Here is a 27,693-nt window from a genome sequence, read left to right on the forward strand (position 1 = left end):
TAGTGATAAAAATTCATTTGTGTCCTATCGCTGTATGGGCTGTCCCAGGAAAAGATCCAGCATCTTTGTCTCTCCTACCTCTTACTGAGTATTTAGTTGACAAAAGATACTGATTCTGACTCCTGATGGTGCTGCTACTTAGCTGTGTCTCTTAGAGAACTTCAATCAAAAATACATTTACTTCTCTGAAGGTGTGAACCGGGAGAGGGCTTTGCTGGGAACAGAGGGTTGTGTTTTATTGTTTTTATTCTAGTATGATGAATACGTTGTATTATATTAATGTGTGGTTTCACTGGTGCCACATTGTAGATCTTGGAGTTTTAATGAATTTACTTGGAAGATTTTGCTGGCATTTTTTCAAGTTCTTTCTTTTGAGTTCTCTCTGTGTCTCCATATATGTATGCACACACACGGAGGTTAAATTAACATTTGATTAGAGATCACACTTTTCTTAGTTACTACTTGCAGACTTATTATATAATATTGGTGTGTGCTGAAATGTTATTAATACCTCAGGAAATAAAAGAGAATTCCCCTTCAAATCCCCAAGTGAAATCAGTGAGTGCTTGTGCTCCTGACCACCAGGCTCAGCTATTTCCTGCCGAAATTCCCAGGGCAGAAGTGAAGCCAAGAGCCTGCTCCACCTATGATGAGCCCTGCCCCTGAACTAGGAGTGAGTATCTGTCTAAAAGAGCAGGAAGTTTGTAATGGAATATAAATCCCTGCACTTTTTCACCAAAGTTACAGTTTCATTGGGACTGTGTGAAGGGAGAGTAAGAGAGACAGTTTGAGGTGTGAGAACATCGAAGCACGAGATCAAGCCCAAAGGCCAGGCACTCCTAAGCTGTGTTTCTGGGAGTGCCATGTTTCACCCAAGCTCTCCCTGGATCCCTTCAGCACCATGCTCAGGATCTCATCCAGGCTTTTGTTATGACAACTGCAAATCCATTATGGGATTCTGGCAGCTCGTTTCCCTGCCAGCCATCAGAGATGACTTGTGCAACTGGAATTGCTGCTCCTTTGGAAGGATCGCATCAGTGAGTGAGCTGATACTGCCGCGAGCAGAGACCTTCCATGCTAAACCCTGTAAAAACCACGCTGGCAGTGAACAAAACAACGCTTACACAACAGTCTGACTACTGAAAGACTGCTGAAAAGGAAGCAAATACCTCCCGTGCCTATGTTCTAAGGCAGGCTTGTGTTCCCCATGTTGCAGGGTGGAAACTAGTGGCTTGTCGTGACTCATCAGCTTGTCTAGTGAGCACAAAAGTCAAAAGGGCATCTTTTAGGATCTTGCCTGGGACCCGTTATTCTTTGCATGTAGCAAAGGATGCCCCTGCACTAGGGACACAATAAGGGGGCTTCAGGTCTACTGAGGCTGAGCTTCAGTCCATTACTGGTTTGAGTCGCTCCAGGTCCAGAGGAATGCTCCAGCTCCTGGGCTGATAAATTTACCCTGAGAAAATTAAGAATCTGTCTTGTTTTAGGCAAATTCCATCCTCTCCCTTGAGAAGTTGTGCACACAAGACCCAGAGGCCCAGGAGGCCAACCTTTTGCTGGAATGAGGATGCTGCTGGTCTGCCAACTCCTGCCTCCTGTGTGTTCTCTGTTCCAGCTACTCTTGTACCCAGGGAAAATCTCACTCTGGCTTCTGAAACCACCTCCTTTTCCCCACAAGGGCCTTGGCATTCAGCTGCCATTCCACTTGAGCTGCAGAGGGCTGAAGGGACAAATACAAGAGCTGGGAAATAATCGCTTCCGCTGCTCAGAAGCTGCGCCCGGTGTTGTGCAAACACTTGTGGAAGTCTGCAATGAGGCAAAGGTTAGGGAGCAGACACATAACAAGCAAAATATCTGCTAGATATCAGAATTGCTATAGGAGGAAGTGATAGCAAGGAGAGGAGAAAGGCTTAGGTCAGCTTGTGGGGTTTTTCAAACGTCAGTGTTTAAATATAGATGGTTATGTAGCCTTAGTCAGATCACAGTAAGTGCTGGACTTTCCTGAATCCCTCTGGAATCACAAAGTAGGTTGTTATGCCTTTTAATATATGTATTTATAAAAACAGTAGTATGTTACTGCATATTCATTTTTTATATGCTTTTCAGCTCTGCTTGAAAAGACTCAATTCTGTATTGTAGCTTTACTTAAAAATTGTTGTGGATTACGTGAAATGTTTAATTTGCTCCAAGTCAACATGAAAATGCATTGAAAATATTAATATAAGGTATAAAGTAGTAAAAGAAATGGATGTACTAGTATCGCCTGTAGTGTTAACATAAAATACTAGAAAATACTAACAAATACACATACTACAAATAAAATTTATCTGCATGGTATGAACAGAAGAGATATTAAGTCCACCTAGAGAGTTGTAAGGCACCTGCACCTGGACTTTACCTGCCTTATAAGGCTGCATTTATTATTATATTTATATAACATATTAATATTGCATATATTTATCTTGCATTTGCCTCTCATCAGCTCAGCCAGAGGCATTTTCTGACTGTGCAAGTCATGGAAGTGGCAGGAGGAAATACATGGTGAGTTTGAAGAAGTTTGTGCCAGGAACTTTTGATTAAATTAGAAGTGGTCAGTGGCCATAAGACACATCACACCTTCATCTCTAACTCTCATAATGAGATCTGTTTGGTGTAACAGCTGTAATATGTAAATTTGATGATCCAATGGATCTCCAGCTGATGGACAGGTAAAACCTTGCTGCTCACGAAAACCTGGTGCTGGGGCAGCAGGAAGGAACAGAGGATGTGTTCAGTCACATCTGAGTCCAGAGCTGCTTCGGGGAGGGGGCTGCTGGGGGTCCAACTTCAAACCCCACTGCCCACCTGGGGCTCACAAGACTGAATCCCACAGGGCATTTTTGAGTCCTCCATCACTCTCACCATGTGTGTCTAGTTTGATGAGTGCTGGTAGAATCAGAAATCAGATTTATATGGCCAGCCATAAACAGCAAATCACTAAGACAAAACATCTTTTTGACTGTAGAAAGAAATTAACAATAAATCAGTGGGAATTGACACATCAACATTAATGTTCAGCCATATATGCATTGCCCTGGATCCTGGAAAAACAACACAGAATAAATATGTAAGCTGCAAAACCCTTTTATGTAACAATAAATGTGGTCTATTAGGGTGTCAGATAGAACATGGTGCTCAATACCAGGGTCACAGGTTCAACCCCCATGTTGGCCTTTTGCTAAGAGTTGATGATGAGACTTGATGATCTTTCTGGGTCCATTCCTACTCAGACAAATTTGTGAGCTAACATGAGAGAAAAAAATGGACCTAATATTTTCTGTTATATTGAAGTAAATAATGTGCTCTTTCATTTGGAAATATGACTTCTAAACTTCTCTTGTATATATGTGCATGTGTGTCTCTCTGCCTGCATCTTCCTGTCTGTGAGTGCAGAAACTGCAGCACAACAAATAGAAGTAACAAGGGTGATGTAGTCTCTCTATTTTTAGCTGCTCCCTTCTGAAAGCCATGAGCTCCCGGTCTTTACCCCGAGGCTTACAGTGACTTGGAACTGTTGATGAGACAGGAGGTATTTTAGGTGTCAGCCTGGGCTTGCTGGCACCTCCCTTACACCCAGTCAAATCCCATTTAGTCACTTACAACCACTCTTCATTCCTGATCTGATATTCCTATCACACACCCAGCACCGAGATCTCTCCCCTGTGTGCTGATGGTCTGCCTAGAATGTTTTACTTCTGTAGGAGCTTTGCAATTTTTTTCCTGTGTCGATCACTTTGGCTACTTCCTGCAGGGAATTTCACCTGGTAGTTTGTTGTCTAATCAGTGACTCTCCCAAGGTCCTTCTGCAATTCTTTATAGATGAGCCTTGTTTTTACATCATTTAGCATCACCAGAGTACCTCAGCTCATGACAAATGACCTTCCCAGATCCCACGTGGGGCAGCCAAAGCTAACAGGACCCCACAGAAGGTGGTTGTAAGAATCCATGGGTGATGTCTCTTTATCAATGAAAATTGATCGTTTCGTTCTGCCCTTCATCTCTGTGTACTCACCTGTTACTTGTGCATTTCCAAGACATGTTTCTTAGCCTTATTATTTCCAACGTTTAGTGAGGGCTGTGAAAGGATTTCAGAAAGGCAGTCTGACTCTACCTGTGAGACCTGCCACATCCATCCATCCTGCCTTGTTTTCACCTTCAAACAACTGCAACAAGTGCATGAGAGATTGCTTCCTTCAAAGCTACACAGAAGTTTCTTTATTATGTGCTTTTTCATGTGTTTGCTTATTCTATCCATTCTGCCTCTGTTTAAGTCAGGCCATTTAGGGGTAAGTAACTTCATCTTGTTTATTCTCATCCTTACAACACTTAAACACTTTCATTAACATTGAACTCCTTGATCTATCACAGAGAGAAGTTTAGAAAGAGCGACAGCAAAGAAAATAACATGAATCAGCAACCATCTCAGGGAAAGAAAAATAATCAATTGTAGTGATGTAGCAGAGGGGCCATTCTCATCAGAAATCATGGAATTCTCAGCAGCAATGTTTTCTCTCATTTCATGACCTTGCAGAAATCCAAGGTTTATTCTTCCTTGACTTTTCTTTGACTGGTGACTCAACAGTGTCCCTGGCCCTGTAATGCCATTAAGTACAAAGTGAATTCAGAAATTAAAGAAATGATTACTATTAATACAAGCTAAGGGAGATCAGTAAGCACTGACCAATCCTTAATTACTTATTTTTACTGTACCAACCAATTGAGATTTGTGCAAAGAAAAAAACAAACAACCAAACAAAAGAACCCCAAAACAGCTCCTGCATGAACTGCTTCAACAGAAAGAACTTCCATCTGCCTGTGTGCGAAGTAGGGATTTGACCATCCCCGTCTATAGGAGTGAAAGCTCTTGGAAATGCTGTATGTCTGAATTTTACCTAGAAAGAGGAAGTGAGTTTTGAGACCTGGATTTTTGGAGATGTCAAACACGCAAAATGTGCTGTCTCTCAGCAGAGGTTTAGGGGTATCATAGCCATGGCCCTTTGGGTGGTTTAACACACCAGGAAGATATCAAAGGAAACTGTTTCGCTCCTCAGGCATGTAGAAATATTGCTTTAGAGAGAATTGATGGAAAGAATTACCTATGCCTGAAGAGGATGAACATTTGCACGCCAAGAATTTAAGTAGCCTTCTAAAACGAGCTCTGAAGTGCAGGTGTTGTAGGAAAGGGAACAGCTCACCTGGCCAGCAGAGCCTTTACAGTGAGCCGGATCCAGGGCGCAGCGGGCTCCACGCACACTTCCCTGCCATCCCTCAGCGTAGCTCTGCCGAGAAAGGAGCAGAGGAGTTAAGGCCAGGTGTGTCCCTCACACTTCTCCTAATGGCTGGAATTTCTCTTAGCCAGTAGGTGAAGAACCTGTTTGTTTTTTCTTATGTGTTTGGGGGTTTTTGTGAATTATGTCAGTACAGGTGTTTATGCTATAATCTTATAATGAGCCTAATGGATTTTCTATTTGGTTTCAGTTCTCTATCTGGCCATACTTTAGAAGATTTTTTGGGAACTTAATTATCTTGAAAAGTTGTTTTTTCTAACCAAGCCTGGCTTAAATTACCAGTTCCTAGTGAGGTAGAATGGGATGCCATGCAGTGCTGCACAGAGGGTATAATTGTACAACCATTATTTGCTTAAGAAACCATAGTGAAAGCATAAAAGCCTGACTGAGCCCTTCTGTTTCCTGACTGCACTGCCCTGGTTCCTGTGACTAGTTCCAGGAGTGGTTTTAAATGAAGCCTACTGCATCTTCTGTTTTGTAGCCACATGGAGTATAATCCTAATTCCCCACTCCTCTCACAGGGAAATGTTCCGTGTGAAATTCTGAAACAGGAAATAACTTGGGGCCTTTCAAACCTTGTCACATGCAGGCCAAGTCAGAGGAAATTGTTTTGATCCATGTCAAGAGGACCCAGTTTGTATCTTTGATTGATTCTTCAATGTCTAAGTTATTAATTGTGCTCTGTGTTGTGGGAATCTGATTCTCCCATCTAATGTTGTTCCTAAGTAAGATGACAGAAGGAGAATTAAAATACTCTCTGGAAGCTGCTTGTAACACTGGCTGTGAATGAGCTTATTCCTTTGGACATAAGGCCTCATTCCTGATACTTGATGTCTCTGAGGCTTTGCTAGGGAACCATCCTGCCACTCAAAGTACATGAGTAAATAGGATGAGAAATGCTGGATCAGTTCCTCCTGTAGGAAGCAAGGTACTGTTTAGGAAAAGTACTCACATGATTTCCACATGTTTGCAGTGAGGTCCTCTTTGGCTTAACCTCACATCCTGAATAGTCTTGGGAGGGATGAACTTGGAATGAGTGCTTATGCACTGGCATTGGGAGCCTCTTTCATCTGTCTCCTCCAAGGCCTTACCTGTGGAACAAAATTCTGTTATCTTGTCTTGGTTTGAAAAGACAGGAGCTTGTGAAGGAAGGCAAAAGCCTCCTGTGAAATGGAGAAGGTAAACCCCCTCCCTCCGAATTATCACAACTTCAGAATTAAAAAAAAAAAAGGTTTTCAGGTAAAGATATGGGAAACGGGAATAACAGTTCTTTACTGGAAGAAAAAAAACTAAATAACAATGTAATTTAACACAAGCAAAACAACCACTGGCAGAGTGAGAGAAGACCTGGCACCCTGAGAAGTCAGGGTGCTGATAGCAGTCCAGCCAAATGGTGGCTGCTCCTCTTGGAGCGGCGATCTGCAGAAGGGTGTAGATCCCTTCCGAAAATGCGGCGAAGGAGCAGCTGGGCCTCGGTTCCTGATTCCTCTCGGAAATCCAGCGAAGAAGGCTGTCTGTGGTCTCAGAAGTGCTTGTTTTATGGTGGCAGGGATGCTTGGCTCCTCCCTCTGGGTGGAGCATCTCCCAATGGGATGATGTAACTAATCTTACCAGCCACAGTGAGTAATTCAATAGCCCATTAGCAGGAGATTATCTTCCTGGCAGTGTCATTGTTCTTGAAAGAGATAAGAAAAACTGCCTAACCCCCAACAGATGGCAAAAACAGAATACATGCTTATTTTACAAGCCAGGACATTATATAGCCCATTAGCAGGACATTGTCTTCCGGGCAGTGTCATTGTTCCTGAAAGAGATAAGAAAAAACTGCCTAACCCCCAACAGATGGCAAAATAGAATACATGCTTATTTTACAAGCCAGGACATATCTCTAGGTCCATGAACAGCACCTTTATTTGCTCCCCTGAAACAAACTGTATTCTCTCCTGTGGCCTCATTCTTCCTTCTCAGACACTCTGATTTGCTGGCTGCTGAGATAAAAGTCACTGCATCTGCACAACACAGCAGCTGACTTTTCAGAGCTGTTGGTGTGCAGGTGCATTTGAATTTAAACTTGGATTGCTACGTTTCTGCCATAATCATCTGCTCGTATTCCTTATTCTTTCTTGCAAATAATTCTTGCTCTGTCATCAACCTGCCTACCAAGAATAAAATTGCAAAAAGGATAAAATTGTCATTTGTAAAAAAGATCTGTATGGACATATTTAGGGAGAAATGTCCTGTTTTAATTCAAGCACTTTTTAAATCTAGAGACAAGCATATTGTGTGGCATAGGAATAAATTCATTTGCACACAGAAGCGTCTTTTACTCCTGGAAGCATCTATCCACAGCATCCTCACAGGTACAAATGATCCTTTTTACTTCTGAATGACAGTTTACTGAGGATGCACTTCTCTTGCAAAAAATCATCATGGACATAGCATAAGCCCACTTGCATTTGCATGCATATACTTATTAATTGCTTACATGGTTTTTAAGAAATAATTTTCTTACCTTCTGACCCTGCCATTGCGACCAAGTAGAGAACCAAAGTGACAGCAACAGATTTGCCATCCATTGCTGTGCACGTTTTCTTGACAGAGGTCCTGTTCTGGTGCTGTTTCCCATCAGGTTTTATACCTGAAAGGTGCACTCCCAACAGCCTGAGTGCTGAGAGGTGGGTTCTGCACACACAGATTTCCTAACACATGAGAGTGTTGCATAAGAAACCCAAACCTCTGTGCAGTCCGTTCAGTGGCACTTCAAACTTCCCTATCTTTTGCTGCTGTATATTTTCAATTATTCTTTAAATCATTGTTGTTATCCATCGCTTTCTGTTTGCACTTCTTCATGGGATATTGGCTTTAGCCAACAATGCTAAGCTTGCACTCAGACATCTCTCTGAGCCAAAATAAAGAGACTTTTTCCCTCCTCTGTGAATATAGAACATCTGTCCAGCATCATGCTTAAGTGCCTTGTGCAAAAAACATTTACACAGCATAAATACAAGAAATTTTCATGCCAGTCTTGCACACTATATTTTGATACGAATCAGATTAAGTTATTTAGTCAGTGTTTTATTAAGACAAGACTCAACTCCTCTTACTCTCTGAAAGGATTTTGTCTTTTTCAATTTGGCTAAAGGGATTTAGATACTTTGTGCTGAGAAGTCTCTCTAGTCACTAAGCAGGAAATGATGAGCTTAAAATGACTGAGGCATCATCACCAAAGTCACTTAAGCTCTTCTGAAACTTTAATCTGTCCATAATATGAAAGGAGAAAGTATCTAGCAGTAAGGGCTGTAATGATACTTGGTTAAAATAAACACTTAGGAAGTTGCTTGTTTTTCTTTCTAACCTCATGCATTTAGAATAATCACAGGTGTTTAAGACAGCAGATAAACACATGTCATAAGTGACTTCTATTGACAAGGAAGAGCAGCCCAGTCTGGTGAAGGTAAACACCAAGTCAGCCACAGTGTTTCCCTTAGCAGTCTCCAAGAGCACCAAAACACATTTTTGGAAGCATGAAAATGGTTGTTGTGATTCTAAGGTAGGTATTCTGTGACTGCACACAGAAGGGGGATGTGATATGCAGTAATTTTTACCCTTGGAATTGCGTCTCACTAATGAGCCTATGGAGGAAGGTGCAGATGCTCTGCCCAGGGTCCTACAAGTGCAGCCATTGCTGACATTTTGGACAGAAGAACTGATGAGAAAAGCCCTTTCTCAGCTGTGGCTCAGCTCCCAGTAACTTGACTGGGATTTTGCTGGTGGCAAAGGTTATGTGTATCTGCATTACACTAAAGCTGATGCCAGTCCTTTAGGATACACCCAGATTTTTATGGCAAGTGGCCTTTCCCAACCTCTCCCCATTCTTGGCTGATACTTGCGACATCCTTATCTCCAAATTACATCTCTGAAAGAAGATATCTTATAAAAATCCCTCAGGATTATTAACAGGAAGGCTTAGACTTGTACGACAAGTCTGAACAAAACCTGTCTCCTTGAGAAACCTTGACTCCTTTGCATTCTGAGGTCTAGCAGGCTGTACAATGCTGTGCAGTGGGACGGGGGCAAATATGGGGACAGGGAGGAAAGTGTCGTCACAATAGTTGTCCTCTTGTACAAGAACTTGCTCAACCACTGCCAAAAACTACCTTTATGTCTTGCACCATGAGCAAACATGAGCTGATTGTGCAGAATGGAGTGGCTCCTTGTCGGAAAAGACCAAACCTAAACAAATATCAAAATATTTGCTCAACTTTCCCGCTTCCCAAGTGTTTGCTGCTTGAATTTCAACATTCTTCTGTTAATTGCTCTGCTACAGGTAGATATAAGGCCACATAATTGGAGCTCTGTTTCTTAGGATTTCCCCTGATGTAGTCCTCCCTCCTAACTGGAATTAGGGAGGATGCATTCAGTGACTTCCTTAATGTTTATCAGATTTCCCTGTTTCTTTAAGCTGATGAAAACCCTTGTTCATTGCCATGTTCTCAGGTGCTCTTCTGTCAGAGCACCACACTGCTATGGCCTTGTGATTTCTGTGACAACCAGTATTTGTTCATTACTATCTGGGAATTGTATGGTCCAGACTTCTGAAAACACTGAGTCTGACAAGAAAGAGGAAGAAAGTAGATAGTTGTCATAATTCCTCTAATAATCTACACTTTACAGAGGCAGTAATATGCTGTTTCAATTTGCTGGCCCCTACAACTCAGATCCCCACGCCTTGCCCTTCGTGGAACACTTTATGTGATACAAACTGAAAGAAAATCCTTCCTCTTTTTATCAGTTCTCTGTTCCAACAAGGAAATTAATAACAAACAATACTGAAGTGAAAACATTTCAACAAGCATTTATTAGGTAGGTAAACATAAAAATCTTCAATAAATAAATAAATAAATAAATAAATATTATTCTATAAATAAATAAAGTGAGGTTTTTTTCTAGGCAAAAGATGGCATTGAAATATATGTTTATACCTTCACAACACTCATTCACAATAAATAATATCTTGAAAATGGTGACACAAAACCTGATGTAAAATAATTTTGACATGTTAATTCTGGAAGCTCCCCTCCTCACCCAGTAGCCCACTATGAGTGGCAGTGACCCAGGTGCAGTTGAAGTTACTTGTCCATGCTTTGCTGGGGAGAAGTTGTTGCTGGTCTTTTCCTAAACTGTTAGCACAAAGGAAATGAATCATTTAGTGAAAGCTCCACTGGGCATGCACTGCACTGTTCCATCTGTGTTTAGCAAAAATTATTCCAGAATCATCCCCATATTCCTTCACAAACTATTTTTCCTGCCTTCTTGTTGAGGTGACTGTGGTTTCTTTCCTACATGATGAGACCAGTTTAAAAGACTAAAAGTATTGTTGTCAACTAACTACAAACCAGGGAATCCATATTCTAAATGCTGTGACATTGTGAATGTAGGAGGCAGGAGGAGGTGAGCTGTCAGAAACTGGGTGAGTGTCTGCCCTATTTTTGCCTCGCTGGAGGAGTCAGGACACTTTTCTTCTTTGTTTTAGGACATTGTCTCAGGTTTGGTGTTGGCCCTAGAAAGAAAGAAGATGGGAAAAGAAGTTATTAAAAATCAACCATACAACAGGTAAGACTTGCTGGTGTCAGCTGAAATCCACCACTTTGTGCTTCTGTGCCCAAGACCCTGAAAAGCTGTGATAGAACCCAAGGGACACTGGTATGTCATAACATTCCCCAGATGATTCAACAGCAGTGAATTTCCATAGTTTGATGCTTCACTTCACAACTGGAGCCTGATTTTCCCCCCATTTATCTATGTGCCAGTTGTTTGAAAAACTGCTTGCTGCTTTCTGCCACTGCAAGCATGAGAAAACCAGTCAGTTAATGCTCAGATTTTCTGAGCAGTTGTGCTGCAAGTTTTCAAAACGCTTGTGCCTTAAGGGAAAGGAAGGTAACCTTCCCAGAGATGTGTGGCTCAGTAAGGCTTCAATAGCTAATGCTGTAATTAAGGCTCAAAGCAATCACAGTGTTTGTCACAATTAGCAAACACAAAAGGTAACAACTGCCCGAGGAGACAGAGTTTTGAAGCACTTCACACCCGCCTGTGTTTGGTAGTTCAATTAAAATACCGGTTTTCAATAAGCTGTGATTATTGAGGAGAAATGACTCACTTGTCCAGAATTGCCTTGATGATCAGCTTCACCCAGGGAGCACTGGGCTCCAGGCACACTTCTCTGCCATCTCTCAGGGTAGCTCTGCAACAGGAAAGAAAGGATGGGAAAAGGGCTGCTTAGTGAAATCCAAGGCAATGCCACCTTTCTCTCATAATAATAACATTCTAGGCATAGACTGACGTGTTACACTTGAAGCTGCATAAACCGAGGCTGTAGCCTAACATAAAGGAATCTTTTTCACTGGTTTGGTATCTTCTCATATCTGTTTGTTTGATGCATTAAACCATCTGCAGGACTCTCCCTCTTTTCAAAACTGCCTTTTCCCCCCAACTGGCTTTGTATTGGTGTCGTTCTTTCACTGAAGAGTTAAATCTTTCCATCTCGATTCAGAAATTGTACTGCCCAGTCCAGAGGAACTTGGTTACTTACAGAAAAAGTTCTGGAATGCAACTGGAATGATCTGTGTGCTAATGGTAGGATTTTTTCATTGACTTGAGCAGAAGTGTGATCATTTTTTTGACCTAGCCCTTAAAAATTATGCTTTTATCTCTTGCTCAACATGGCTCCATGCTTTTTCACAAGCCAGTGGAATTCAGAGTTTTAGGAAGTTATTTGTTGCCTGATGACTGCAAATTTAGGTCAAAATATTGCATGTGTTCAAAAAGTAGAGACTGGGAAAACAACACTCAGCTCCCAACACGTAGCACATCCTCTGCAGGAGCAGGGAATGGTGTTGTTCTGCTTTCTGAGCAGCTGCTTCTGCCAGCAGCTCACACTGCTCACGGAACACTTACACCCAATCGAGAGCAAAATCTGCTTCCTCCTTGTTAAGTAATCAGGAGGGTTTTGCAAAACACTTACATGACTTCAACATTCTTGCAGTGAGGTCCGCTGGGAGTGAGGTTCACGTTTTGGATGAACTTGGGATGGATGAACCTGGAATGGGTGCTTATGCACTGGCACCGGAGTTCTATGGCCGAGCGTGGCACTGCCTCACCTGGCAAACAAAAAAAGGTGGAGTGGTTCACTATTTCCACAGGAAGCACAACTTGGTTTTTTTGCTGAACATTAGGAGAGTCCTTTGCTGCACTGGTAAGACAGCACAGTGTCTCTCCATCAGCATTTGCTCTGGCCATTGGTCAGCAGCGCTTGAGGAAGGGTTTCTTTACCTTGTGTTCCAAGTGCTGAGATCAGGAGCAGGATCAGCACAGCAGCCACAGTCTTGCCAGCCATGATGCAAGTGCGTGTCTTCCTCGTGTGGCCTGGGCCTGGTTCTGTGGTGGGGTGAGCTCTGGCAGATCCCGGGGTGTCAAGTGCCTGTGCTCTGGGACAGGCTGTGTTTATATCCTGCCTGGGCCAGCCGGGGCACTCCGGCATCACGGGGGTTTGGGAAACTCCAAGCCTGCGAGATGCTGCTGAGCACTGAGTCACAGGTGAGTGGGGAAGCCCCTTTCCCTTCATGACCACAAAACTGCTTCTCATTAATAGAAAGCACTTTATGAGTAAAGACACGTAGAGTTGCCCTGTACTGAGCTGTGTGCAGTCTGTATAGAGGTTGTAATTTCTTGGAATAATTTTAATCTGTAGTTTTGTCCTCCTTGTGACTTTCTACCACAGCTCAAAGGCATTTGCTCTGTGATTTTCTATCTCTGTGTCTTTGGACTTCAGTATTATTTTTTCTGTTTTAAGACATGACAGAAATAAGAGCCAATAATTCTAGAAGTTATAGATACTTGCTCTCCATGTCCTTATATTCGTGTACATTTAAAAGACCCCTTTTTATATGCTAAGTTTAGCAGAAATATTTACAGTATTCTTTTGATGAATTTGAATCTAGTTTCACTGAAATAAGCAACAGTACCACTGAGACTGTGTAGTATCATTGAAAACACACAGAATATGTAAATATGATACAATGAGTTGCTTTGTCTACCTAAGGTGGATTGATTTTTTTAGGATGACTGCTTCTTTTGAATCAAAAACTTCCTAGTTATTTGCTGCTTTGAATTTGGGCAAAGGAAAATTCTAAGAGCTGCTGTAGGATTCTGCTTCTGAAATAAAGTGAGGCACTTTTGCAAATTAAATTTGACCCTGTAAAGAGAAAATTTCTTCTGATTATGATGAAAATAAAGAAAACTGAAGATGGGATCATGAAGAAGAATTATTCAGAAGAAGTCAGAGGGGTTCAACCATTTCTTTTAACAGTAGAGACAAATGCTATAATACAACTTGACCTTATTTGGGTTAAACATTAAGGACTGCCATTACTGTTCCTCTGCCAGGTAATGGGGAAGTCAAAGGAATAAAGCATAGGGCCAAATATAAATGAATGTAGGTTATTTTTCTCTGACTGATCATGAAGGTCTCAGAGATTTACATAGGCCAGACTGAATTCCAGTTACTATTACCTTATCTATCATTGTCTGTAGTTTATAAATTGCCTTATAGCACATGATCTGAACAGTAGCTATTCCAGAAGCTATGGAATTAAGTATGCAGTTTCCCTGTCACTTTACAGCTTGCAGAAAATACAGCTGGATTAGCTAACAGATAACCAGATAAACCCCTCACCACAGCCCCTACTTGTCTGACCTGAGGTCTGCCTAGGGATTGTGCTCTTCAACCATGGCAATCAGCAGGTGTCTAGGAATGTGTGAGAGAATACTAAGTGTCTTTGAGACTTAACCCTAGCAGTCTGATTCTGGTTTCATTTGCTGCCTCCTGATTCTTTTACAGGATAACAAGAATCAGATATTGATCCTTACCCTGATTTCCACTGGCTTCATACTTCTGTAGGCCTTTATCATGGCTCCACGTCAACCTCTTTTTCTAGGTGCTGCCCTGTCCAGCAGACTGAGTTGTTTGTTCCTAACTCTGGACTTTTTATTTTCTCTTCATACACTATTTCCATGCACAGCAAGCTGTTTACAGAAATGCAAGCTAGAGCATGAATGGAAAAGTCTTCTGGCCTGCATACAAGGAGAAAATGGAAGGATGAATTGCAGGGCCTAATGAGTGTGGATTTTTTTCCCAAATATTTCCAATAAATCATTATTCCTGTTTAATTTCACAAATTATTGTCTGTATCCCAAGTAAAAAGTTATTCTTTCTGGGCTCTATATGCAATGAAGCTTTTATCCTTCCTCCTCTTTGTGCAAAACCTTCTGCCTGTTTGGTTTTAAGGAAGCATGATTTCTGCTTTCTTGGTCCAGACAGACCAGATGTTTGTGGCTCTGTGTGTTTTACTCAAATATAAAGAAAGGGCTTAGGTGTTGTGAGTCTATCAGAGACAGATTACAGCATTACAAGTCTTGACATGGAGCAGTGGGACAGCTGAGTACTGTTCTGGAGACTGTGCTGTGACTTGTAATCTACGATGTAGGGAGCAGAGTGCTCAGGACTGGCCTGCAAAAAGCTCACAGTCCACAGAGACAAATTCTCTCCTGTGATTACCAGAGAGAAGTCAGAAGAGATGAACTCTGAATGAAAAGGTCACAAGTTTTATTGTAAACTGTGTGATTTGGGCCAAAGACAGCAGCTGTTGTTCCAACTGATCTAAAAGGGCCTTGTCTGGGAGATGTGAGGTGGGTGAATTAAGAGCTGCTGGAATTCAGGCTCACACACACTCTGACTGAAGAGAGCCATTGCTAAGCCTTAAATACGAGTGTCATAAACGATATCTGATACCCTTCAGCTGTATAAACACCTTTTTGTCATAAGGGTCATGAATACAGCTATTGAGAAGCTTCCATTTTCTTGGCAGGAGAGTGCCTTAACAGCTACCAAGCGATAAGATTTCTGAGTACTGATCCTTATCAGCAGTGTATGACACACAGGAATGCAGGCTGTCCTGCGTCAACTTCTGACACTGGTGTGTGGTCCAGCAGTCCCTGTCCAAAACCCATGGCAAACTGGTATTTGCAGGATTAGTTCAGAACAAACTGCAGGTGCTACAATAGGCGTAGGATTCAGTAATTCCACTAATCAAGGCTTCCACATCAGTTATACTATAGAAAACAAAGGGCAGGAGAGAGGCTGAGGTATGAAAACACTGCAGTTTCTCAGATAATTTTCTGTGTGTTCCTGCCCTTCTCTGACTTGAGTGCCCAGGAAATTTACATTTCCTTATGCCCACATGAACAGTGAGGAATTCCTTTCCCCTGGGGGGATCCTTGAGTGCCCTGTCCTCATTTCCCTCAATGACTGTTCACTACTATCTTTAGTAATTCTGCCTTATGCCTGGAATTTTACATCCAAACATGTAAAAGATGATTTAAAAATTGCTGAGCAGCTGAGTCAGTCCATGTGACCTGATGGGGTTTTTTGAAAGAATGTTGAGTTCCACAGGAAAGGGTAGTCCTGTTTCGCTTTACATTTCCTTTAGGCAAAATCTTCCTCTTAATTTCTTACACTTCTGTGACTCTGTATGCAAAATCTCTTGATATTTTTGATCTGCAGTAGGAAAATTCTTCAACATCTTTGTGGTATTTTCCTGGCTTTTGGGATCTTTAGTTTCATCTGTGTTTTGGCAGTGAGATGGTCTCTACTCTGAACCTTTCCTGAGGCAAACTGGCTGACTTGAGATGGCCAAACAAAGAATTCATTATAGTTACAGATGCCATAACTCTACATCTTTCCCTACTAATAATTCTTAATTAGATATCAACAAACTCCACAAGATTTTAAGTTTGCCAGCTTTCACGCTGAATGACTTTTACATGAAAAATATAGAATAAAGGGCTGTAATTAGAAATGTAACCATGAGATTAATTTTTGGTGTCTGTCTTCTATGAGCTTCTGCAATGTCTGATCAGTCCTGTGCAAAAATATTAATTCTCTTTTGTTTAGTTAATGTGCAATTCTGCAAGCTTAACTTGTTTTGCTGAGCCCTCCATCTCAGAAGAGGCTCGCTGAAATTTGTGTGGCTGCCTCCTTTCAGTTGATGTTTGTAGTTGATATTTACCCTCATTTAAAAAAATGGAAATTGCATTTGTTCATTTCTAGAAGTGCTGGATATGGAGTGGAGGGTCTTTGTCAAATCAGTCCTACACTGGGCAGGTGTTACAAAGGTCACTGTGCCAGTGGTTTAAGAAAGGAGTTTAATTAGTCATAAAATTGCACAGTCTTCTGAGAACGAGGATGAGAGGCAGAGCTCTGCTGAACCACAGCAGTACTTCCTCAGAGCACAGGAGATGATGATCCCTATTCCTGTATTTTCCGTGCAGCCCGTGATTGTTGCTGCAGAGAAGCACAGTTGCAACATCCTTGCTGGTGAATGTTTTTTTCCACCTGCCCTGCTGATGAGATCTCTGGTTCAGAGGCAGGTGAGGTGCCTTGGAGCTCTGTCTCGAGAGCACATGGCACGTGGATGTCCCTGCTGCACCAGCAGCTGCTGCAGGAATACACAATTATATCACACACCTGAAGTCCTTGCTAGCACTTCTTTCTCTCTCTCCCGAATTTTCTGTCAGCCAGGTTGATTTCCCAGTGTTCATCCTGCTGGCTCTTCTAGGTCCTGGTGCTGTGCATTTAATATTCCATGCTTGCAGCTGCACATCTAAAATTCACTAATGGAGATGCTGAGCCTTGCTTCAGGACTCCCTGAGCTTCCAGCAGAGTATTTGTGGTTTACTCAGAACTTGATTCACGTTTTTCAGCACTTTGAAGGACTCCAGAATTGCAGTTCTTCCTTTCTGTGCCCTGTGGCAGATTCACAATACGACAAAAGCCATTTACTGATTGAGTTTGATGGAAAATATCTGTCTTTGTATATTCCTGGGTTTTTCCCATGTATGTAGTAACTGCATAGGAAATGAAATCATCTCCAGAAAGGGAAGTAGTATTGAGAAAAAAAAAAAAAAAGAAAAAGAAAAAGAAAAAGAAAAAGAAAAAGAAAAAGAAAAAGAAAAAGAAAAAGAAGAAATGGACAGAATGCTGCCTGAAACATTGTCAGGATATTCAAGCTACTCAGCATACAGCAACTTCATCAAAGGAAAAAAGAGACCAGTTTAATTGCATTAATTGCATTTTTAAGAAAAAGAAACCTAATTGCAGTAGGATTACTCAGGGACTTTCCAGTATTGCAATACATGGTATCACCATGTATTGTCTTTCCTATTATATAGATGCCTTTTTTCATTAATCATCATATGTAACTGAAAACCTAATGGTATGATACAATACATGAACAAAAGAGTTACTCAGAAAAATATTTTATTCAGTGTGACAAAGCCAAGACTTCCAGGACTGAGCAGGAAGAGTAGCTGAGAACAGGGAAAGGACTGGAGAAAATCCTTGGGAGTAGCACTTGCTTATGCCCCCTTCCTTACTCCCCAGCCTCCTCTTTGACAGCCTACATTCCCTCATCTGCCTCACAACTAGAAGCCAGTGTTCTAGGGTTTACCTGCTTGGGAGGGAAGGATAAAATAATGACAGCTTTTCCAAAGATATCGAATTTTCAAGAATTGAAGCAAAGAAGAATTAGTAACTCTAGGGTACATTCCATGGGCATTGCAATTCTAATCGCCCCCTTACTGGTGTAAATGGGGAATCAATTAAAATCAGTGGAGTCACACCTCAGCACTGGATGTAGATCCAAAGATAACAAGGTCCTGAACTCACAGGTACTGAGATGGTGAAAAGCACAACAGCTATGAGGAGATAAAGAGGGTGCATTGGCCTCAAATTCCAACATCTACTTCTCCTGCTTGGGAACACTGTGCTGGAAGGTAACGATTTACAGGGAAAGCAAACCAATTTTTCTTGCCACTGCATTTTCCTCTTCTTTCCTTCATTTTGTGTTGTTTCATTCCCATATGAAACAGAAAACCCCAGGGAATAATTTACATTATATTGATTTGTTGGGAATTCCTGCCATAGAGAACTTCCTTTAACTCCAGTGAATTTTGTAACACTGATCATGAGTTAGCAGCAGGTCAAACAAATGCTTCAGGTGTGACCTGTTTGCCTTCTCCCATTCCTCACAGGTATGTAACAGCAAACCAGAATACTTGTGTGACAGGGAGAGTTTAGGAACTTGCACCTTGGATTTTTTCCAAGCACTCACAAGTAGCTCTCTAGATTTTTAAAGGCCTAGTAGTATAAAGACAGAATTCATATTGCTTTAAGCCTCTGTAGATTGCCTGAAGAATTACAGCACTTTTGGAAAGAACCACTATATGGGTATAAAGTATCTTGGATTTTGTGAACTTAATATTTAAAATACCATTGTTCAGGAGTGTAAATCTCTGCCTAATATCTTGGTACTTATACACTGAATCATATCTCCTCTGCACACTAAATTCCTATGCATTTGCAATTCACCCAGGTGTTTTGGGAGAAAAGGATGAAGTTAATCTTTAACTCTGCAGAAGAAAATGACTGGACATTTTAAAGTAGTGATTTGTAATCACTTCCCACCCAGATCAATCTTCTTCATCAGAGGTAGATCCTATCTCTGTATGACTGACTTATGTCTCTGGGCCTGATATTTACCAAACCACCATCAGGCAAGATCTGAGCTGGCTTGGACAGCCACAGTTAGAACTGCGAGTGTGTTTATACCTTTAGCAGTTCCTAAGGTGTGTTCTGAACTTCGAAAAGTTCTACTTTCCTTCTGCCATTCCCACTCTACCCTCTCTTCACTATTGGGGCTCAGTGTTTGCTGTTTCTGGGCTTGGATTCTCTTTGCATCAAAGGCATATCCTCCTCTTCATTTGAGGAAAAGTATTTGTCATTTGGATTCAATGAAATGTGGAAATGACTCTTGTATGTCACTGTTTCTTCTACTTTCAGCACAGAGTTGATTTCCTCTTAGAGGAAGGAATATGATTAGAACCCAGGAATTGACCCACTTTTATTTAGCATAAAGAGCTGCATTGCTGTGTGACACAGAACTTCAGCGGTCGATACCAAACCCAAACATCTGAATATCTCATGTAGATCACGGATACAAACCTACAGCAGGCAGTTTGATTTTCCCCAGCACCTTTTTCCCGAAGGTCTGACAATACCTGTTTGTTAGGTCCAACCAGTTGAGGTATCCAATCCCTGTACAATTAATCAGGAAACTATCCATTATGAGCACAGGGCATGGAGCCGAATGTTTAAACACCCACAGAAAACCATATCCCTTCCCCATTCCTCTGAAGTGCAATAACCACCAGAGAGCTTGGAAACTGCTGACAGTCATTATGAGCTTTGATGCCAGCCACTGTTTTATCATTTTCATTTCTGAAGTGGCATGTGTGACTGCATTCATTTCTGAAGTGGCATGTGTGACTGCATGCCAGCTGGCAGCCTTTCATAAGGTTCATCCCATCAATCACACATATTCTTCAGAGGACATTTCTATTTCTCCTGCAAAACCCCCATTGTTTTGGCAGCTTTAGAGGACAGAAGCTCCTTGGCTGCTAAAATGTCCTCCAGAAGAGTTTCTCATGGACTGTCAGAGAGTAAATATGAAATGCAAGACACCTAGGAGCATTTCTTCTTGGTTAGACTTCATGCTTCATCTACTTTTTGGCTTATATGAGGTTTTAAAGATTCTCTCCTGAAGAGGTTTTCCCCATGTATTCTAGTTTTACAGTTCTATCTGAGACATTTGGCAGCTCCAACGCCTCTCCCACTGCACAGGAGCTTCACTGTTACTCTTGTGCTGAGTGCACCTTTGGTGCTGGTTGCACGTGGAGTGTGACAAGTGACAAAAGTCTGCATGAGCACAGCAGGCCTAGGAAGCTCCTACAGCTGGGACACAAAGAGTTTTCAGGCAATAGTGCCTTAAACAGTAATTGCCAGGCCCGTAGCAGTGGTGGTTCACAATCATTAGCACAACAGGATTTCGTTTGCACTTTAGTGAGAGCGATGTGACAGTGGTTTTGATCAAAGGATGGTTACTTCACTAAAGTTTGAAAACAATTTCCTTCCAGCTTATGTTGCAAGATGAGCAGGATGTTCACTTGTTGGCTTGAACGTCACTGTTCACCTTTCACACAAGTTCCTGAAGTACATTATAGAGGTGTGGGAGATAGCTACAGATCACACTTCAAATTACAGCCCTCTTATTATAAACTCCAAGTAATAAATCTTCAGTTTTAAGGTACAGAATTGGACAGGAAGCAGAAAACGAGTTCTGGAGTCTGTTTGTGCAGCCTCATTAAATTTTTTTGTCTTTTACATCCTCTTTCAAGATAGGCTCCGTTTATCGACTTTCAAAGCCCTGAAACACACACTCAGAATGAAAAAGCCGCTGTATCCTTTGTTGCTCTGGTGTAAACAATCTTGCCATGATGGACAGTCAGATTCTGTCCAAAGCCTTCTGTCACAGTAGAATTTTTCACCATGTACTTTCTGGACTGGGTGTTTTGTGATCCCTGTTTACAAAGTTGTGTGTCATGGTCTGAACTCATCCCAGAGCACTCTGAAAGTAATCCTTGCAATTCTGCATAAGCCACTGCATGTCCTCTCCTTTTCACAGCCTATTCCAAAAGGAAATGCCAAACATAATGGTAATCACTTACCAAAAGAAATTCCAGATGCAAAACATGTGTCTGGAGCAGAAGGCACAACAGCAAAGCAATTTAATTTTTAAACACATTTTTTGAGTACTTATGTGATGTTTTGACTGTAAGAAACATAATCCAAGTGGCAGAAGTTCAGACAACTAATTGCCTCCCTTCTGAAGACACCAAAAAATCACATTTTATTCTTTAAGCAGAGCATTAAGGGAAGTTATGTTACACCATTGTGAGTTCCTCAGAGTCCTCCTTTATTTGCTTGTCTTTTTTTCTTCTCTGAATCAAAGATGGTTCTCAATCTACAGGTATTGTGCTGTTTCACTATGTTTTCCATAGATTAACCCAGAAAGGAATAGTGGTTCTCCTTAATATGCAGTCACAGTGGATTTTCAATGGAGGACTTTTGGGGCTGACTTTGAGATCTGGGAATAGGATGGGCTGAGATTTCTGAGGTGCCCGGCATTACAGACAGGTTTCCTTCATTTCAGGGCTGGTCATTTTGCTTTTAGTGTGATTCTTCTTCTTTTGAGGGGGTCCATTTTATAATCTGACTCTAGGATATCGGTGCTGAAATAACTGGGGAGATGGTGCAAAAGCTGCGCTGCAAAGGTGGAAAGAGGAGGCCAGGACTGGAAAAGAAATAAAACCATCCGAGTGGCTTCCCCAAAACTGTGTGTCTCAATTAGTGTAACAGCACAGCCTGGAAAATTATTTACTGTGATCCAACGTATGCAGCATCAGAGACATTGTGTTAGCTGGCAGAAAATATCTGAAAGATTAGTGGCAATGACTCTACAGTCTTTATGAACCAAGTCACCATGAATTTAAACTATACAACACAATGGAATTTCAAGGTATAATGCCATTTTTATCACAGAACTAGCCTTACTAACATATAGGTCACTTCATTTCATGACAAGTTGGGTCACGTTTGCTCTTCCTGCTAAGAGCAGTGGGTGTGAAGTAAAGAAGTGTGGATCTCTCTGACAGCATGCTGGATCCATGAACCTCAGCAGCAGCCAGCGAGGGTATGAAGCACTCAGTGCTGCTCAGGAAGCAGTCAGACCATACTGGGATGACTTCCAGTGCACATCTTCTATCCCAGCTGGAGCACTGCAGCTGCAGCATGGTGCTGCCTGCGACTGTGATGGTGCAGAGGGAGAACAAGCAGGCTGGAGGCACAGGAGCAGTTGTTGCAAAAGGCCAGTACATTGCAGCTTTGCTGTTTTTAAGGGCCTTATCCTCAAACCTGTGAGCCAGCCATCACCCATTTCAAAGTGATTCATTGCTGGGACATCCAAAGGGCATTTTCATGTCATTCTTCTTCTTGGAGGCAGGAACTTGGTAATGAGTTCCAGCAAGACAACCAAATCCTCCCCGCATGATGTTGCAATGTCCTGGTATTGTGGTGTCATCCCGGGAGCCCTGTGTGCGGCATCACCTCTGCCCTGGTGGCACACACACACGTTGGACAGCATCATTTTGGAGGAGATGTGGTGGCCCCTCTCTCAGGAGAGCAGGACATCATCCTGCTCGGGAGCAGGAATTTTCCCTAAGGCTCAACCCAAGGATGTGAAATCACTTTGTGAAATGCTTAATTTCTAGCATGGAACATGATGCTAACTTTCCTCAGGCAAGTTAACAGTCTGGCCTTTCACATTTAAAGCTGTTCCATTGAATAAATGGCCTGGTTTTGCACATTTTTTAATTACAGTTGAAGTCATTGGGTATCTGGGAAAGCAATAATGAAGAGAATTTCAGTATTTTACTTTCCAAGTGCGCCTGTGAAAGGACTGCAGTGGATGCAGTCCTTGCAATGCAATGTACTGCATGGACCCACTTGGAATTTTCCACTTTAGACAAGTCTGTCGTGAAAGAAAATTATGAGAACAACCCAAGACAAAATCAGCAGGTAAATTATATTTATAGCATGCACATGATTTGGAAGATGGATAACTCAGGGAAAAGACAAGCACATGCCTAAAGTGTTATCCTGGAGCTGCAGAGATTTCAGTGCAGCTCTTGGCTTTGGAGCAGAGGTTTGTGACTCTGGGATAGTTGATTAAGCCAGGATTTGCCAAGTTCTCATCAAAGACGAGACTGTCATCCTCAAAGTCCTGCCAGAGCAAATTAATTACTGCTGAAGATCAAAGTTTTGTTTTTTGTGCCTGACTTCTCCTCAACACAATTACATGGCTGCACAGATTGAAGGTGCCTGTCTACCAGGGGATGAGTTTAAGTTACTGGGGCTTTCAGAATAATTTCTAGAGATTCAGAAAAAGAAACACTAAAATATACAGTATGGAGAAAAGTTAGCAGCCTTGAGAACTTCATTATTAATATTTTTATATTTATATACATATATATGCATTAAAAACAAAAAAAAAAAAAAAACAAAAAAAACCCAAAAGAACAACCAGGAGTAGAGGATTGCCATGAATTACTTGGATTAAATAAGGAATTGGCACAATTCTCAAACACAAGTAGTTCAGACCTCAGACAATGCAAGTGATACTGGGTTTTCTTCCTTTCAAAAGTAGGGTTTGGGAGTTACCAAGATACTTGGAAGTATGGATTTAGAACAGCTTTGAAAGAAATATCAACTTTATTCTGTATGTTTTGTGTGAAACAATACAAATTATGGGTACATAATCTTATCTTTAATGTTTCAGGCACTTTAACCCTTTAAAAAGAAATCATGTAAATCTGAAAATCACTCAGAAAAATAGTGTCTTGCTTTCTTTGTTTCTGGGACAGGTCTGCCTTATAATCCTTTGGAAAGGACTCAAGCAACATATTTCACCCTCAACACATTTCAAAAACAAATAAACTATCACAGGATAAAGGATTTGAGGTGGATTATCAATTCATTCCACACCTTAGAGCCAGGAAATTTAGCCACCAGTGACACACTGGTTTCAACGCAGCCCATTTTGTTTTCCTAGTAGTGCCTGTTACTGACACCACCTGAAAGCTAAATTTCCTGCTTGAAGCTGACACAGGTATCAATCCTTTAATGAAGGATTTGCATTATTTATTTCTCTTCTCCATTATCTGTCCTAACACATTGTTGGGGATTGCAAGGGTCTTATTCACCCCACTGAAGTCACTGAGGTGATTTCCCTGACCCACTTTCCTCTTCTGTAATCTGATAATTTTCCTCCCATCTCACATGCATTAACAAGATCCCCAAAGTAAAAAACACTGTTGAGACTTCCTGTTGGCATGTGAGGCATTCCTTTCTTGTGGGCATCATTCATCATTCTTTGGGCTTCAAAGGTTTAATGGCTCTGTTTCAGGAGGTGTGAAAGAGGTGAATATAATAAGCATCTGATCATTTAATATTTCACTTTAAAAGGTCCAGGATGAAGCATTAGGTGGCCAGACACCAGTAAGAAGGGGATGCTATTGCAGGGTACCAACTGAGAATGTTCTACTTGCAGCAGAACTGGATTCAGAGCATCCACTTGAAAGCACCTTTATGTGTCTCTCCTGCTCTTAAATAAATAATAATATTTAAATTTTTCCATATTTATTTTCAAATGATTTTGTACCTTCAGTGAGAGAGCACCCAGGAAATACTACCAGGAGTCAGTGCTCAAGTTTGCAGCAAGTGGGCAAGTCCTGGCAGGTGGATATTGGGGCCCAGGAAGGACCAGCTTCTCCCTAAGGCATGGGGAGCCAAGCACCCGAACCCAGCAGGCTGGCCAGGCACCCCACTGCCCAGACTCCTTCCCACAGAGCCTGAGCAAGGAGATCCTGGCAGACCTGGGTCCAACCAAGAGCCTACATCAGCAGTAAAGTCAGGACAACGAGGCAAGTCCCACGTTCAGCCAGAAAACCAAGTGACAGGGCAGGCACCCGGGTCAGTGCCATCCATGGCCAGGCAAACTCAAAGCTGAGGCTGGACCCAACACAAGAATTCCTCCAACAAAGCTCAAAAGCAGGAAAATTGCCAAAGCCCAAGCTTAAATGAGCTTCTGGGCCCGTGGACAAGAGGGAATGCATGGAGAGGTCCCAAGACTCAATGAGGGTAAATTGCTAGAGGAGTTTGAGGGGTCATGGAAGGATTTAGCTGGAAATACTGAAGGAAGAGAAGACTCAGTGGACTGTCCTTCTTCAACTTCCTTCAGCTACAGACTGCAAACAATCTTCAGCTTGTGATACCTTCTGTGACCTTTCTTCATGTCTGATTTTTTCCTAAGTCCTCTGCACAGAAATAAAACTCAAATCTTAATAGTTTCTGAAACAGCAAAGGTAAAATACAGAAGATTTCCTTCAAGTTACAGCACATAAAAAAATACTTTTCTGGATCTCTTGGCCTTCCATCTTTAAATGACAGCTGAGATTTAGACACGCATCTCTGATTTTTATTTTTATTTCTTAATTGTCTTGAATATATGCCTCAATGTAAACCAGCCCTTACTACTTTCCTATGTGAGGTTCCTTGCTCAGTGAGAAACAATTTTAAATCACATGTGCTTGTTCTAGACTAGATCTTCTGTCCCTTGGCAGTGGTGGCAGAAATTACCTAGTTTGCTTCCTGGTGCAGTTGTTGGCTGCAAATGCTTTTGGTTTTTCTGAAAGCCTGGACATGGTGTGATTTTCAGTGAACCTTCTCTTCCTTTTGTAAACCAGGTATATCTGAATCTGGGGTACTCACTTTCATGTCAGCCTTTGGAAAAACCCTTGTCCATGGTGTTCTCTGTTTTTTAGGTTTTTATTAATAATACTTCAGTCACTAATGGGGAAGTTTAAGACTAAATTCATTCATGGCCCTAAGTGAGAGGTGTTACATAGAGGCAGCTCTTTACTATTACTAGCTACTGCACTTTTTTTTTTCCTGGGAAATGGTTTTTACTACTCTAGCAAAAAAGAGAATGAAGAAGTAGTTCCTCCTGACATCACACACAATGAAATTCAGTGTTTTCCCATACATTTTGGTCTGGTATTTATTTTTGAACAAGGTACAATACAATAGCACGGCACATTGATAACCACCAGAAGTGTTGTCAGTGAAATGCATGAGACGTGTATAAAAACACCAAAAATAAAACGCTTGCATCTTGTAAAGACTTTGAGCTGCACGTTTAAAAACTTTCCTATTGATTTTTGGGTTTTGACACAACAGTGTCCAAACATGGACTGGAATTGCGTTCTTGAGGATTGCACTTTACAGAAATAGAACAAACTGATGCCCACGTGACTTTCAGAAATGATGACAAAGAGATACTCATGTTTTATTTTATGAGAAACAGATTAATTTCTGAAGCTACCCTGGAAGTAACCTGCAGCAGCAAGTCCCTGCGTGCACACACAAACCACCCAGGAAATAGCAAGCTGCTGACTGCCCAGCTGGGCCTTTTCTCTTGAAGACAAGTGCTGCATTGTGTTGTTAGTCTGTTCTGAGGTTTGTGCTCGAAACATTTTGCTGTGTCAGTTTCAGACACATCAGCCTGAACCCAGAAATTGCCAGGTTATCCTGGTGGGTCATAACCAGTCAGAAGCTTACAATTTTTAATGAGGTGCCACTCAGTAGCCAATGCAAACAGTGTCCAACAGACAGGGAGAGCAGCAGCTGGGATAAAAAACAGTTCCCACACTTCCTGCAGGTGACCCAGTGCTGGTACACCTCGCAATACCAGTATCTCAAACATTTTAGATCCAGTTGACAGGTTCCCTGTTTATGTGATTGCAGTGTTTGATGGAGGAGACACTGTTTCCTGTCTAGGAACTCACAAATCTGCAAGCTAAAAGAAAGGATATTTTGCTGTTCACAACAAGGGCAGAAGCACCTTGCCCTTAGGACAGAGCAGGCTACATTGGCCATGTCCATTTCTTGTTTTGTCTGGGACTCAGCACTTTTGATGCAGATTTTTTCCTTTCATAGTATTTGGTTTTTCTAGGAATAAAGGGATTTCTCTTATAAGGGCTTCTTTAACACCTTCAGCCAAGCAGGAGCCTGTAGTACCATATTGTCCAGGACCAGTTATCTTTCCTGTCATTCACCCACTGTAGAGTTTGTAACCAAAACTGAATGTTTCATGCCCTTTTCCTGCTCTTACTTCTTGCGCAGGAAGATGTACCGGCATCCCTGAGGATGGACTCCTTTTTTAAGCTCCACATCCACTCCTGCAGCTTCAGGCCCTACAGGGGCAGCCCTTTGGCGGGGAAACACTGATGTGGGCGTCCAGCATGTGCCACGCAGCGTGTGGAGGGCAGCTGCACGTCCGTCCTTCCTTCTCTGCTCTGCCGCGGGTGGGTCACTGCGTGCAGCGCAGCGAGATAGAACGCGACAGCAGCGCTCCTTGGGGCGGGCTGGTGGGGAAGTCAGGTTTTCCCCGTGTGTGTTTGAGCGAGGAGATGTACCACAGATCTGCTAGGCAGCGCTGTCCACGCTCGGAACGCGCTGCTCCCGGGAGCACCGCGGCTCATCCCGCAGGATCTGCAGGAGCGCTCCGCAGCGCGATCCGCGGGCGAGCAGCACCCCCTCGTGTCCATCCCGGGAACACCGCAGCTCATCCCGCAGGAGCTGCGGGATCGTTCCGCAGCGCGATCCGCGGGCGAGCAGCACCACCTCGCGTCCGCAGTCGGGCACCGCTCTCCCCGTGGTACAGACGGTGCCAAAATCCGCCTGGCTGGCGGGTCCTGGCCGTGCACACCGAGTTCACGCCACCAGAGCTGTGTACGT

At 42.2% G+C, this 27,693-nt stretch overlaps 2 protein-coding genes across 2 annotated transcripts; both read right to left on the minus strand.

The window, feature by feature from the left end:
• Positions 1-4,234: 4,234 nt before the first annotated feature.
• On the minus strand, positions 4,235-7,990 carry LOC120498815 (interleukin-8-like). The gene is made up of 4 exons (XM_039701983.1): positions 7,840-7,990; positions 6,280-6,418; positions 5,235-5,318; positions 4,235-4,632 (listed from the first exon to the last, which is right to left on the minus strand). Exons 1-4 carry the CDS (start codon positions 7,901-7,903, stop codon positions 4,557-4,559), a joined length of 363 nt encoding a protein of 120 aa, XP_039557917.1. The 5' UTR covers positions 7,904-7,990; the 3' UTR covers positions 4,235-4,556.
• A 2,335-nt stretch (positions 7,991-10,325) lies between these two features.
• Positions 10,326-12,786, minus strand: LOC120498809 (interleukin-8-like). The gene is made up of 4 exons (XM_039701966.1): positions 12,657-12,786; positions 12,349-12,484; positions 11,485-11,568; positions 10,326-10,887 (listed from the first exon to the last, which is right to left on the minus strand). Exons 1-4 carry the CDS (start codon positions 12,718-12,720, stop codon positions 10,857-10,859), a joined length of 315 nt encoding a protein of 104 aa, XP_039557900.1. The 5' UTR covers positions 12,721-12,786; the 3' UTR covers positions 10,326-10,856.
• Between the last annotated feature and the right edge of the window lie 14,907 nt (positions 12,787-27,693).

The sequence above is a fragment of the Passer montanus genome, unplaced genomic scaffold, assembly GCF_014805655.1.
Source record: "Passer montanus isolate IOZ18808 unplaced genomic scaffold, ASM1480565v1 scaffold150, whole genome shotgun sequence".
Taxonomy (NCBI): Eukaryota; Metazoa; Chordata; class Aves; order Passeriformes; family Passeridae; genus Passer; species Passer montanus.

What these genes read in the sequence shown, in the direction of transcription:
- LOC120498815 (XM_039701983.1), bottom strand. Translation starts at nt 7,903, where the DNA reads ATGGATGGCAAATCTGTTGCTGTCACTTTGGTTCTCTACTTGGTCGCA. An exon ending in TGCAAACATGTGGAAATCAT is followed by an intron (nt 5,319 to 6,279) that starts GTGAGTACTTTT and finishes CTTTCTCGGCAG; the next exon opens with AGCTACGCTGAGGGATGGCA. An exon ending in GTAAAGGCTCTGCTGGCCAG is followed by an intron (nt 4,633 to 5,234) that starts GTGAGCTGTTCC and finishes ATGGCATTACAG; the next exon opens with GGCCAGGGACACTGTTGAGT.
- LOC120498809 (XM_039701966.1), bottom strand. Translation starts at nt 12,720, where the DNA reads ATGGCTGGCAAGACTGTGGCTGCTGTGCTGATCCTGCTCCTGATCTCA. An exon ending in TGCAAGAATGTTGAAGTCAT is followed by an intron (nt 11,569 to 12,348) that starts GTAAGTGTTTTG and finishes TTCCTGTTGCAG; the next exon opens with AGCTACCCTGAGAGATGGCA. An exon ending in ATCAAGGCAATTCTGGACAA is followed by an intron (nt 10,888 to 11,484) that starts GTGAGTCATTTC and finishes CTTTCTTTCTAG; the next exon opens with GGCCAACACCAAACCTGAGA.